We start from the raw sequence: 12,740 nt of genomic DNA on the forward strand, positions 1-12,740 counted from the left end.
ACTGTGTGACATGTACTCTTCTAGTGTTACGGATCCTGCTCTCAGGGATCTCACAGGCTACTGCATGTGACTGGCTGACAGGCACTGCATGTGGCTGGCTGACAGTGCAGTGGGATAAGTGCGGTGTTAACACTTACTGTGTGAAGGGGACCACAGGAGAGGCACCCAGCTAGGTCATCCTTGTGACACTTACTGAGCCTTAAAGCCTCGTTAGGGGTTAGCTAGATGGGAAAAGCCTTCCGAGGCATTGGGAATAGCATGTGCAAAGGCTGGAAAGGGCAGGATACTTCAAGGGACTCAGGATTAGAAAGGAAGTTGTGTGCAGTGTTGATCAAGAGTGGTGGGAAAGTGACTGGAGCAGTCAGATCATGAAGGGCGTGGTCCACTATGTTAAGGAGATGGGTTTTTAAAAAAAAAAAATTTGTTAAGAGCTTTATTTTTTTTTATTCTTTTAAAAAATAATTTTATTTATTTATTTTTGACTGTGCTGGGTCTTTGTTGCATGGGCTTTTTTCTTTTTCTTTAATTGCCGCCAACAGGGTCTGCTCTCTATTGCGGTGTGCGGGCTTCTCATTGTGGTGGCTTCTCTTGTGTAGCTCAGGTTCAAGGGCTCAGGCTTTGGCACACTGGCTCAGTAACTGCAGCTCCTGAGGCTCTAGAGCTCAGGCTCAGTAGTTGTGACGCATGGGCTCGGTTGCTCCGTGTCATGTGGGATCTTCCTGTGTCAGGGATCGAACATGTGTCTCCTGCATTGGCAGGCAGATTTTTTACCGCTGAGCCACCAGGGAAGCTGAGGTGGGTTTTATTTTAAAGGCATGAGGAAGCCACTGAATCGGTGTGGGGAATGACATTATTCAGTTGCCATTTCGGAGAGCTGACTGGCAGCAGTGTGGAGGAGGGGCTGAAAGAGCCCAGCTGGGAGGTTCTCAGAGTAGTGGCCTGAACAGAGGATGTGTTTGTGGAAGCAGAGAGAAGGCAATGGAATCAAGAGATGTTTGGGATGTGGGATAGGACTTAGTGGCTGATGAATTGCGGGTAGGAAGGGGAGGAGTGTGTGTAGGATGAGAAAAAAAAATAACTTCAGTGGTAATAAAGGAGTATCCAGGGATGAAAGAGAAGAGACTTAGGTTCCACAGGCCAAGAAAAGAGGAACTCTGAGGAAGAGGTTGGTCAATAGAGTCAGAATACCCAGAGAGCCCATGTTAGTGAAGAGTGAAAATTTATTTTGGGAGTTTAGAAACTAAAAGGTCATTGGGGAGAGCAGGTTGAATAGAACCATTCAAGGTGTATCAATACTAAGGTCTATCAAGTAGGAATGAGTTTGGCTGCAAGTTATTATAGCTGTGGCTTCCCCGATGGCACAGTGGTAAAGAGTCTGCCTGCCAGTGCAGGAGATGCAGAAGACGTGGGTTTGATTCCTGGGTTGGGCAGATCCCCTGGAGGAGGGCATGGCAACCCACTCCGGTATTCTTGCCTGGAAAATCCCATGGACAGAGGAGACTGGGAGGGTACAGTCTGTAGGGTTGCAGAGTCAGACACAACTGAAATGACTTAGCACACATGCACCCATGTATATCGATTATATAATATATATATTATATATATTCACATATATAATGTTGACTATATATATGTAATAACACTTACGTCTCTACATTTTGCAGATAAGGAATTGGAGGCACAGAGAGCTTCCATAATTTGCCCAGTTACTCTCTAATCAGCAGTACGTCAGGGGTTTGAACCAAACATGGAGTAACTGCAGACCCTGCCCTCGGGTACAGATGTGGGAATGGGGACAGGCTAGACAGTTTTCGTTGATCCTTGTAGCTTTCTATATGGTTCTTTTAGCAAGTCTCTGGATGAGTTCTTGGGAGCCCACTCTGTTCTATCTGTGCTCCTTTTATTCCGACTTGGAATTTCTCTGTATTAATTTTTATCTTGGGAGTGGTTTTCTGCCGTGTCTATATTGGTCCGTTTCCTCAGCTTGCTGATCCCATCTGCTTTCTGTCTTCTAGGAATTTCTCACCATTTCTGATCTGCTGCTAGCACACATTTTGTTTTTCAGTACTGTTATGTATGTGTCATATGCCTCTCTTTTTATATATATATAAAGTTTATTTAAAGGTATTTGGTACAGTGAAGAGGAAGATGTGTGTGTTCAAGCCACCATCTTGATTCAATGTCTGCAACATTTGCTGTAGGTATTTTATCTATCTCCTTTCTCTTGTTGACATTTGTTAATTTCTTTATCCTGCTGCTGTACCAATTAAACTGAAAGCAGCATTTAGGGCACAGTGGATGCAATACCATGTAATAGCCTACAGGCTTTTTGTTCTTTTGAATCTAGGTGATTCGATTCTGTATGGTTTAGTCACAGTTCTAAGAAGCAGACCCTTCCAGATGTAAATAGTCAGACAATGAACTTTATTTCTATTATTGAGACAAGGGAGGAAGAAGTGGACCAGTATTGTTTATTAAGCTTCCTTGTGGATAAATAAATCATGAAAATATGATAATTGCAAATATTAAAAGCATTGAATGCAGGGCTCATGGGAGAGTGAGTTACGCATTTTTTTTAATTGAAATAAAATATACATACAGGGAAGTGACAGCTCACACATATGTAGCTTGATGTATTTGAACAACGTGAACACGTCCACAAAACCAATTCACAATGTAGAACGTGACCAGCTCCTTGAAATGCTCCCTGGTAACCCTGAATTAAAGATAACCATTACATTTATTTCTATCATCATGGGTTAGTTTTTTCTGTTTTTAAATTTTATGTGAATTGAATAAAACTATCCCTTTCCCCCATCCTTCCTGCCAACAATGGTCAGTTCATTCTCTACGTCTGCAACAGACTTTTTTATATTGATATTATACCCTGCAGCTTTACTGTATTTATTGTCTCTATAGTTTTTAAGTGAAATCTTCAGGGTTTTCAATATACAAAATCACATCATCTGAAAATTGTGACAGTTTTACTTCTTACTTTCCAATATGGATGCCTTTTATTTCTTCTCTTTGCCTAACTAGAGGCCTTCCAATACCATGTTGAATAAGAGTAGTGAGAGTGAACATCCTTGTCTCGTTTCTAATTTTAGAAGGATAGCTTTATTTTTTCCACAACTGAGTATGATATTAGCTGTGGGTTTGCCAGTCATAATTATCTTAAAGATAATTTTTGATGTCAGTATTGGGATTGCCTATTGGATTATTATTTTTCCCTTAATTTTCACTTGTTTGGTTCAGTCTCTTGGCATGATAAATGATTTTTTTTATTTTAATGGTAGATGCTGTATATGAAGATTTCCTCCAGAGAGAAAGTTTGATTCTGCCACATAATGAGGGTAAAGGTCAATAACCTTGATGCAAACAGGGACTGAACAAAGTCAAGTTTGCACATCAGGCTCTGTGAGGGCCCATCTCTTTCGACCTTGCAGTTAGTCTTAGGCCTTTAGGCCTTCAGGATTTGAACCAAAAACCCAGGGTATTTACTGAGGTTCCTTCTTTTTGGGCATCTTGAACTCTCTAATTTTGTCTCTTGATCACTGTGACAATGCAGAAATCTCCACTTAGATCTTTAGCCTTCTAGCAGCCACTTTTTGCTGGTAGCCAAGCATCTTGCCTTGTGCATATGCAGCTTAAGAATTGTCAAAAGCCTTTAGAGAAAATTGCACACAGCCTATTGGGTTTACTTCTTTTATGTCCTTTTTTCTTTCCCTGGAATTCTGGCCTCTTCTAGCCTGATTTCCTAGGTTACAGTGCACTTCAGTTTCCCTCTTCCCAGCCCAGCAAGGCTGCGGCAGGTTCTAGGCTGAGGCTTTCTGTTTAGCTTTTATATCACGTGTTGCAGGAATTTCCCCCAAGGGAAAAGGCAGCTGTGAATGTATTGCTCTTCTCAGTGCGTTTCCCTTCTTCATGATTTTGGGCCTCTGAGATCCTGATTGCCTTGGTTGCTCTCTGCCTTCAGAGATTTTTAAAAATCATCTTGTATTTTGAAATATTTTTAGACTTACAGAAAAGTTGCAAAACTAGCACAGAGAACTCACAAGTGCCCTGTGCTCGTCTCCTAATGTTAACAACTTACAAATAACCTTCATGATTTAGATTTATACTTGAGTATTGTCTTGTTTTCCAAGCTGATAACAGCAGGACATGACTACTGACTTGTTGAATGAGAAAAAAAAAAAAAAAGGAGTCAGTAGAGAAGGTGAGATTTTTGGTTCAGGGCTTCTCAAAGCACATACTATTCGGCTGAGACCTCTCCCATGACCAGAGATGGGTGGGAAATGCTCTATCTTACATGCACCCCCTTGGAAATCAACAGTGCTCATTTCCACTTTAAAGTCTCTGAAAAGTCTCTTTGAGTAGAGGTCTGCTTAATTTTGTTTATCTCCACGTTTCCAAGGACATGATGAAGGAGCTGTTCCTTTGTACGACTCTTCCTCGTATCCCGTGCAGCAGGTGTTTTGTGGCACATGTGTTGGCAAATATGGTTCCAAAGCACGTTCTGGCATCCTGCGCTATAAAATCTGCTTCTTTACGTTTTCTCCTAGGTTCTGGCTTTCTTGCTGTCTAATTTCTTGCTTCATAAAAGGGAAGAAGTTGGAGAAGCCAAGAGTTCTTTGAAAACAGATATTTTTTCTTTTTTTTGCACAAGCAGAAGTCCAAGGCTGTGTTAACATTTACCACTAAAACCCCAACACATCTAGATGAAAAGCAAAAACTTCATGTCTCCCAAATAAATGTCTTTTGCATCACTGCTCTGTTGTAGTCTTTGAAAACGGTTTTTATTTTCCCATTATTGATTAAATTGGAGCCCACCAAGAAGTAGATGGTGAATGAAGATTGTCATCTCTGATTATAGCAACAGGCCATCCTGCTGCTAAGTCACTTCAGTTGTGTCCGATTCTGTGCAACCCCATAGACGACAGCCCACCAGGCTCCCCCGTCCCTGGGATTCTCCAGGCAAGAACACTGGAGTGGGTTGCCATTTCCTTCTCCAATGCATGAAAGTGAAAAGTGAAAGTGAAGTCGCTCAGTCATGTCCGACTCCTAGCGACCCCATGGACCGCAGCCCACCAGGCTCCTCTGTCCATGGGATTTTCCAGGCAAGAGTACTGGAGTGGGGTGCCATCCTGGGACAGGTTTAATTGGCAACATGATCCTTTTTCTTACAAGGGGAAGATAACAGGAGACACATTTCCTTGGCTATGTGTATCTTAGATTCTTTACTTCCATCTTGCAAGCCCAGGTCAGATGCAGTGTTTGTGATGGAGAAGCTGGATCGGTGAGGGCTTACTAGTGGTTAAGGCTGAAGAGGGTAGATAGAGTTTTAGACTAAAATTTGGACACTTTTCCACTGTCTGCCTCTTCACTGTGTGTGTGTCCCTTATCTTCTAATGAATCTCCTTGTCCCCCTTCTGGTCAGTTCTGGGAATTTCTTGGCACCTTCTCATCCATTTAATTTGCTTTCCTCCGTCTGGGTTTGAAGAACAAATTGTGCTTCTCTCTATTCTGCATCTCATTGTGTTACGGCCATTTACTTCTGCTTCTCAGTATAAGTGGTTGCAATGTATTTAAGGAAGTTTATTTATTTTTGGCTATACTGGGTCTTCGTTGCTGCACGGGCTTTTCTCTAATTGTGGTGAGCAGGGGCTACCCTCTAGTTGCAGCGCTCAGGCTTCTCACTGTGGTGGCTTCTCTTGTTTCGGAGCACAGGCTTCAGTAGTTCAGCATGTGGGCTCAGCAGTTACGGTTCCCGGGCTCTGGAGCACAGGCTCAGTAGTTGTGGCGCATGAGATTAGTTGCTCTGCGGTATATGGGATCTTCCTGGACCAGGGATCGAATCCATGTCCCCTGCATTGGCAGGCAGATTCTTTACCACTGAGCCACCAGCTGCTGCTGCTAGGGAAGCCCTGAAATGTATTTAGATTGATTGATCTTTGTACGTTTAGCATATTGACCTAGTTGGTAGACTTTCAGATGTTTGCTGAATTAGATTGAATGACATGTATCCGTTTGAAACATGGAGATGTGTTTTTTTTTTTAATGAATTTAAAGTAACACATTGATTTCAAAACACTGATTTTGCTGCATCTCACAGGTTTTGATATATCTTCATTATTAATTTTTTTCGATAACTCCTCTTGGGACTTCCTTTTAAACTCGTTGTTATTTAGTACTGAATTCTAAAACTTTATACCTGCATATTTATTTATATTGGATTGATTTCTAATTTAATTGAATTGTGGTTTAAAATGTGTTCTGTATGGTATTGACTGATTTGTGACCTAGTAAATGATCACTGTTTCTAATGTTCTATCTGTACTTGCAAAGACTATATATTATCTGTTTATTAGTTGGAGGGATATATATATTTGTGCATATTTTATCAAGGATATTAATTTGATCATTAAAACTATATGTATCTCTTCCAAGTTATTTTCTTTTAATCATGTTTGATCTGCCAGTTTTCTGAGAGAGTTGTGCTAAAAATCTCCTTAAAGATTGTGGATTTGTTATTTCAATTATTTCTCTCAGTTTTTGCTTTATTTTTTTTCTAAGTTATGCTGTTAGGTAGATTATATTATACCAGAATTTTGGTGAATTGCTCCATTTATTATTAGATCAGGTCTCTCCTTATTAATTTTGTTGTCATTCTTCAGTTGCTAAGTTGTGTCTGACTCTCTGAGACCCCATGGACTATAGCAGGCCAGGCTCCCCTGTCCTTCCGTATCTCTGGGAGTTTGCTCAGATTTATGTCCATTGAGTTGATGATGCTATTTAACCATCTCATCCTCTGTTTCCCCTTCTCCTCCTGCCCTCAATCTTTCCCAGCATCAGGGTCTTTTCCAATGAGTTGGCTCTTCACATCAGGTGGCCAAAGCATTGGAGCTTCAGCTTCAGCATCAGTCCTTCCCGTGAATATTCAGGATTGATTTCCTTTAGGATTGACTAGTTTGATCTCCTTGCAGTCCAAGGGACTCTCAAGTTTTCTCTAGCACCACAATTTGAAAGCATCAATTCTTTAGCGCTCAGCCTTCTTTATGGTCCAACTCTCACGTCCATACATGACTACTGGAAAAACCACAGCTTAGACTATATGGACCTTTGTCGGCAAAGGGATGTCTTTGTTTTTTAATACGCTCTCTAGGTTTGTCATCACTTTTCTTCCAAGGAGCAAGTGTCTTTTAATTTCATGGCTGCAGATGCTAAAGAATCTGCCTGCAATACAGGAGATCTGGGTTCAGTCCCTGGGTTGGGAAGATCCCCTGGAGAAGGAAATGCAACCCACTCTAGTATCCTTGCCTGGAAAATCCCATGGACAGAGAAGCCTGTTGGGCTACAAAGAGTCAGACATGACCTAGCAACTAAACAACAACAAGATAATTTGTCTATTAATATTTTCACTCTCCTGTGTGTTGCATTCTAGGTATGTCTCTTAAAAGCTCTATATAGCTGGATTTTAAAAATCGACTCCATTAATTATCCTTTCATGTGTTGAACTTATTTGCATGGATAATGATTACTGACCTTCTTGGACTTGTGATTACTATCTTAATTTTGTAGTTTCCACTTATCACCTTTTATGTTCTCCTGAATATCCTTTATCTTTGTTTTCTTTTGGATAGGAAAACATTGACTTTCCACTGATGTGCTGGTATGGATATTATGTTATAACTCATAGTACTATATGTATATTAGTTGTTTTGTGCTTTTAATAGTTACCACTAATTACATAAAGCAGATACTTCTCATACCTTATTAAATCAGTTACGCCATTCATTCTCCATCTCCTCCTTAACACAAATGAACCTTAGTGTGTTCAAAATAACGTGGTCCAGTGGTTAAGACTCCACACTCCCAATGCAGGGGGCCTGGGTCGATCCCTGGTCAGGGAACTAGATCTCACATGCCACAAGTAAAGATCCCACTTGCCGCAACAAAGATAAAAGATCTTATTTATGTTTCTACTAGAGAAACTGCCTTGTGTTTACATATGCTGCTGCTGCTAAGTCGCTTTAGTCGTGTCCGACTCTTTGCGACCCCATGGACTGCAGCCCACCAGGCTCTTCCATGCATGGGATTTTCCAGGCAAGAGTACTGGAGTGGGGTGCCATTGCCTTCTCTGGTGTTTTACATATAGTAGGTGCATAATAGGTGTCTGTTGAAAGAGTGAGGAGTGTGTATTTTCCCATATTCTTAACTATGGTTATTCCCTCCAATGATTTTCTTAAAGGACTTCGTCCAAAAAATCCAACAATTTGGAATTGAACATTTTTTTTGGTAATAATTTGAGTCAAATACTGTGATAACGAATGATTGTACAAACAATTACTTGTGTTTATTTCTACAGCTGTTTAGTGAAAAAATAAGTGGTGTTGAAGGAACAAAACTAGATGACGAATTTCTGGATATGGAAAGGGTAAGAGAACATTTTAATGTGAATTATCTCGTAAATTTGACTTTTACTGTGATATGAGATATACTGGTATCGTAAAGGATGTTAGAGTGGGGGTCTAGGAGGTATGAATTAAAGTGTAGATTATGGAATCCAAAAGGCAGTTCTTTGATTACTTCCAAGTTCAAATAAAGATGCTGGCCCTTGAGAGATGGGCTATGGCTAACTGGTGCCCTCTACTGGACAAAGTCAGAATGCTCAAAAGATGGCCCATCTTGGTGAACAGTTTCAGCCGAAGTAATTGTGATTAAGTATCTTGGAGAGTCAAAATGTATTAGTGGGAGAAGACTCTTCAAATACTGTAAACGTTGATCTAATGTGTGGAGGACTCTGTTTCCATGTGTTACAGCAGCTGCATAACAATTTTTATCTTGGTTCTGCCACTGGAACCAGCTGCCTCTACTCGGATAAACTGTTTCAAACTTTCGTGACCTGTGAAACAAGGATGCTAATGTGTGCTCTGCTTGCCTCACATGGATGTTTTAAGAACTATGCAAAAAAAAATTATATGTGTGAAAGCATTTAAAAGATCCCGTGAGTGTACTATGGAAATGATTGTTATCACATTCCAAAGGAAGACTATGGCCTCCGTGTCTCTGAACAAGCTTCCAGGTCACCTGTGTGAAGTCCTTCTCTGTTGTTGTTTAGTCAAAGTCATTTCTAACTCTTTTGTGACCCCATGGGCTATATCCTGCCAGGCCCCTCTATCCATGGGATTTCCCAGGCAAGAGTAACGGAGCAGGTGCCATTTCCTTCTCCAGGGGACCTTCCTGACCCAGGAATGGAACCTGTGTCTCCTGCATTGGCAGGCATGTTCTTTATCACTAAGTTACAAGGGAAGCCCATGAATAGTTTAGGTGGAGGCAGAAGTGGGACCATCACTACTTATCAATCTCCTCAGTTCCCTTCCCTTTTGTTTTGGGACCTTTAAACATAACCCTGTGTTAATAACCAGACTCCCCCAATGAGAGAGGGCTGAGAGAAATCAGAGCTTTCTCTGCTTTCCAAGGAAAGGCTTCCTTGGGTGTAACATGGAGGATACAGGCTGTAGCAGGTAGCAGGGCTTTCAGCAGATGCTGGGGAAGGGAGTCCAGCCCCAGAACTGTGCCATGGGGTGTGTGTGTGGGGTTATCCTCTACAGGATGCCCTGGACCTGGCCTCACTGTCTTCCGGGGAGTTTCTTGTGTCTGGGTGAGCACAGTTAATTTTCTAGAAATGTTAATGCCTTGACAGAAAGCTTATTTTGTTTTGGTTTTGGAAACAGTTTTGGAAGAATGAGAAACACAGAACATTTAAACATCACTGGCATACCTAAAATTACTTTAAAATTTCTTGATAAATAAAGATATTTTATGCAACTTTATTACTAACAAAGCGATTCAGTTGAAAGGTTAAATTTAAAAGCACATTTCAGGAATTTTAGTTTCATTTGATGGACTGAAACCTCTCTTGATTACTTCTGTTTCCTCGCAGAACCCAAGTGAGTGACAGAACAAATATAAAAATAAAATATCTGTTTTATTACAGCATCAAAAAGCGTGGAAATATCTAATAGGTGACAAGAAGCTTTAAGGACTTTCTACAACAGGTGAATTAGATGATATTAGACTCACCTGAAACATAACGTAGACATGACAAAGTTAATGTTGGTTCAGTGGTAAAGAACCCGCCTGCCAATGCAGGAGACGTGAGAAATGTGGGTTCGATCCCTGGGTTAGAAAAATTCCCTGGAGGAGGGCATGGCAACCCACTCCAGTATTCTTGCCTAGAGAATCCCGTGGACAGAGGAGCCTGGCCTGGTGTAGTCCATGGGGTTACAAAGAGTCGGATACGACTTATCGATGGAACAACAACAAATGAAGATATTCCATGACAAGTGCTAACCATATGCAACAGAGGAATAAAAGTGATGTCAAAGTAAAATCTGAGGCTAAAAGAATACTAACTGGAAAAAGAAGATTTTAAAACATAGGAAGATGTATCATGCGGTCTATCAGAATACTATGACATCATATAACATTATGCATCATATAACATGGCATCTAAATATAGAGGGCAAAAGCAATCAGAAAAATATAGAGAACTGACAAAATGCATAGCTTTCCCATAAAATAACAGATTAAATTGACAATAATAAATAGGATCATAGGGGATTTGCATAAAATATGACTAATAAATTTGATTGTAAGTAAATATAGTCTTCATTTCTCAAATTGAGAATTTATATTCACTTCAAATTCCTTCAAAACCGTTTCAGTAATCAATTATTTACTGGACTGTAGAAAAAAAACAAATTTCCTAAGTAAAATCGTAGAACACAAGAATTACAAGGAGGGTATAGTTTCCAAATTCTGGATGTTTGGAAATGGAAGAACGTGCAAAAGGAAATGGAAAGTAAAATTAAAGATCACTTAGTCATGAGAACTCTGTGTCAAAACCTGTGATATATAGCTGTCTTAAATGCATTTAATAGAAAATAAATGTTGGAAGAGAATGAATAAATCATTCAAACCAAAAAGTAGGAAAATAACAGCAAAACAAATCACTCTAGGTGAAAGGAAGAAATCAATACAGATAAATGAGAGATTAATCAAATACACAATAATAACAGCAAAAAGGTAGAATCAATCAATAAAACCAAGAATTATCTTTTTTTGAAAGACCACTTCTAGTAAGCGTGAGCAAGAGAGGGAGAAGGGAAAACACAGATAAACTACATAGGGAATAAGAAAGATACAAAGACAGATGTGGATTCTTTAAATAATTAAAAAAAAAAAAGAATATTGTATGTAAACCAGGACTGCCAGCAGCTCTGTAAGGACTGAGGTCTGGGAGTGTCAAGAACCTAGACTTTGGGGCACCTCAGAGGTAGGTACCAACACACATGGAAATTCTAGGGTTAATTAGCCACCAAAGATGCCCAGGGAGGCATTACAAAAATAATTGTCACCTCTCTGCTTTCTCCCATATGTCCTGGTGGTTTGCTGAGATATGTACATTACATTTTCTTCCTTTTTTTAAAAAGATTTTTCTTTTTTTTTTTTTTTGATGTAGACCATTTAAAAGTCTTTATCAAATTTGTTACAGTATTGCTTCTGTTTTATGCTTTGGATTTTTTGGCTGCGAGGCATGTGGAATTTTAGCTCCCTGACCAGGGTTTGAACCCACACCCCTTACATTGGAGGGTGAAGTCTTAACTACTGGACCATCAGGGAAACCCCTTCATTGCATTTCCTTAATCTGAACACATATACCCACCCTGCTGCTGCTGCTAAGTCGCTTCAGTCATGTCCGACTCTGTGCGACCCCATAGATGGCAGCCCACCAGGCTCCCCCGTCCCTGGGATTCTCCAGGCAAGAACACTGGAGTGGGTTGCCATTTCCTTCTCCAATGCATGAAAGTGAAAAGTGAAAGTGAAGTCATTCAGTCGTATCCGACTCCTAGCGACCCCATGGACTGCAGCCTACCAGGCTCCTCTGTCCATGGGATTTTCCAGGCAAGAGTACTGGAGTGGGGTGCCATTGCCTTCTCCAATACCCACCCTACCCCCAGTATTTCCACTTATTCTAGAAGCAAGGTTTTGTTTTTAATTTTTTTTTTTGTTTTTATGCAATGAGTTATTTTTTCAGTGTTTATCTTGATTGACCACATTTGCCAACATGGTTAGTGGCATCCTCTCTCATTTGTAAAGGATTCGTTCCCTGTATTGATTCCTGGGCTGTCTTGGAAGCACTGCCAGTATGTGCAGAGTTTTGGGCCATTTGTTTCTTGGCGTTTTTCCCCCAAAGAAATAGAAGAGTCTAAGTAAAAAAACATTCTCGCCTCTACCTCCTTTCACCCTCACCCTTCAGAGGTGATTCTTAGATACCTGGTGACTTTTCATGTCCCAAGAGAATTGTGTACATGGAATGACCATTCCAAGTTGTGCTTTAATTAACATTGAATTTATACAAAATTATAAATCTCAAACCCAGGTCTTAAGCCTTAAACTAAACATATGGATCTTATTCATATATTTATTAATTTCAGTATTGGGTTTTCCTTGTTGCTCAGTGGTAAAGAATCTGTCAGCCATTGTAGGAGACATGGGTTTGATCCTTGGGTCGGGAAGATCCCCTGGAGGAGGAAATGGCAACCCACTCCAGTATTCTTGCCTGGGAAATCCCATGGACTGGGCTACAGTCCATGGGATTACAAAGAGTTGGACATGACTTAGCGACTAAACAAGAACAACTTCAGTATAGAAAAATGGCAATCATTTTTAGTGAA

The 12,740-nt window shown here is 40.4% G+C and overlaps 1 protein-coding gene across 39 annotated transcripts in view; it reads left to right on the top strand.

Moving 5' to 3' along the window:
• The window catches only part of SH3GL3 (SH3 domain containing GRB2 like 3, endophilin A3), a 151,604-nt gene that overhangs the window by 71,988 nt on the left and 66,876 nt on the right, over window positions 1-12,740 (top strand). For all 39 annotated transcript variants that reach the window (XM_086364297.1, XM_086364307.1, XM_086364283.1 and 36 more), the window contains one exon: window positions 8,366-8,434. In XM_086364297.1, the coding sequence (XP_086220423.1) occupies window positions 8,366-8,434 (69 nt within the window). The remainder of the gene's footprint in view (window positions 1-8,365; window positions 8,435-12,740) is intronic.

Source organism: Bos grunniens, chromosome 21 (genome assembly GCF_055505025.1).
Source record: "Bos grunniens cultivar Pamir isolate PY7600 chromosome 21, Bosgru_T2T1.0, whole genome shotgun sequence".
Classification (NCBI taxonomy): domain Eukaryota; kingdom Metazoa; phylum Chordata; class Mammalia; order Artiodactyla; family Bovidae; genus Bos; species Bos grunniens.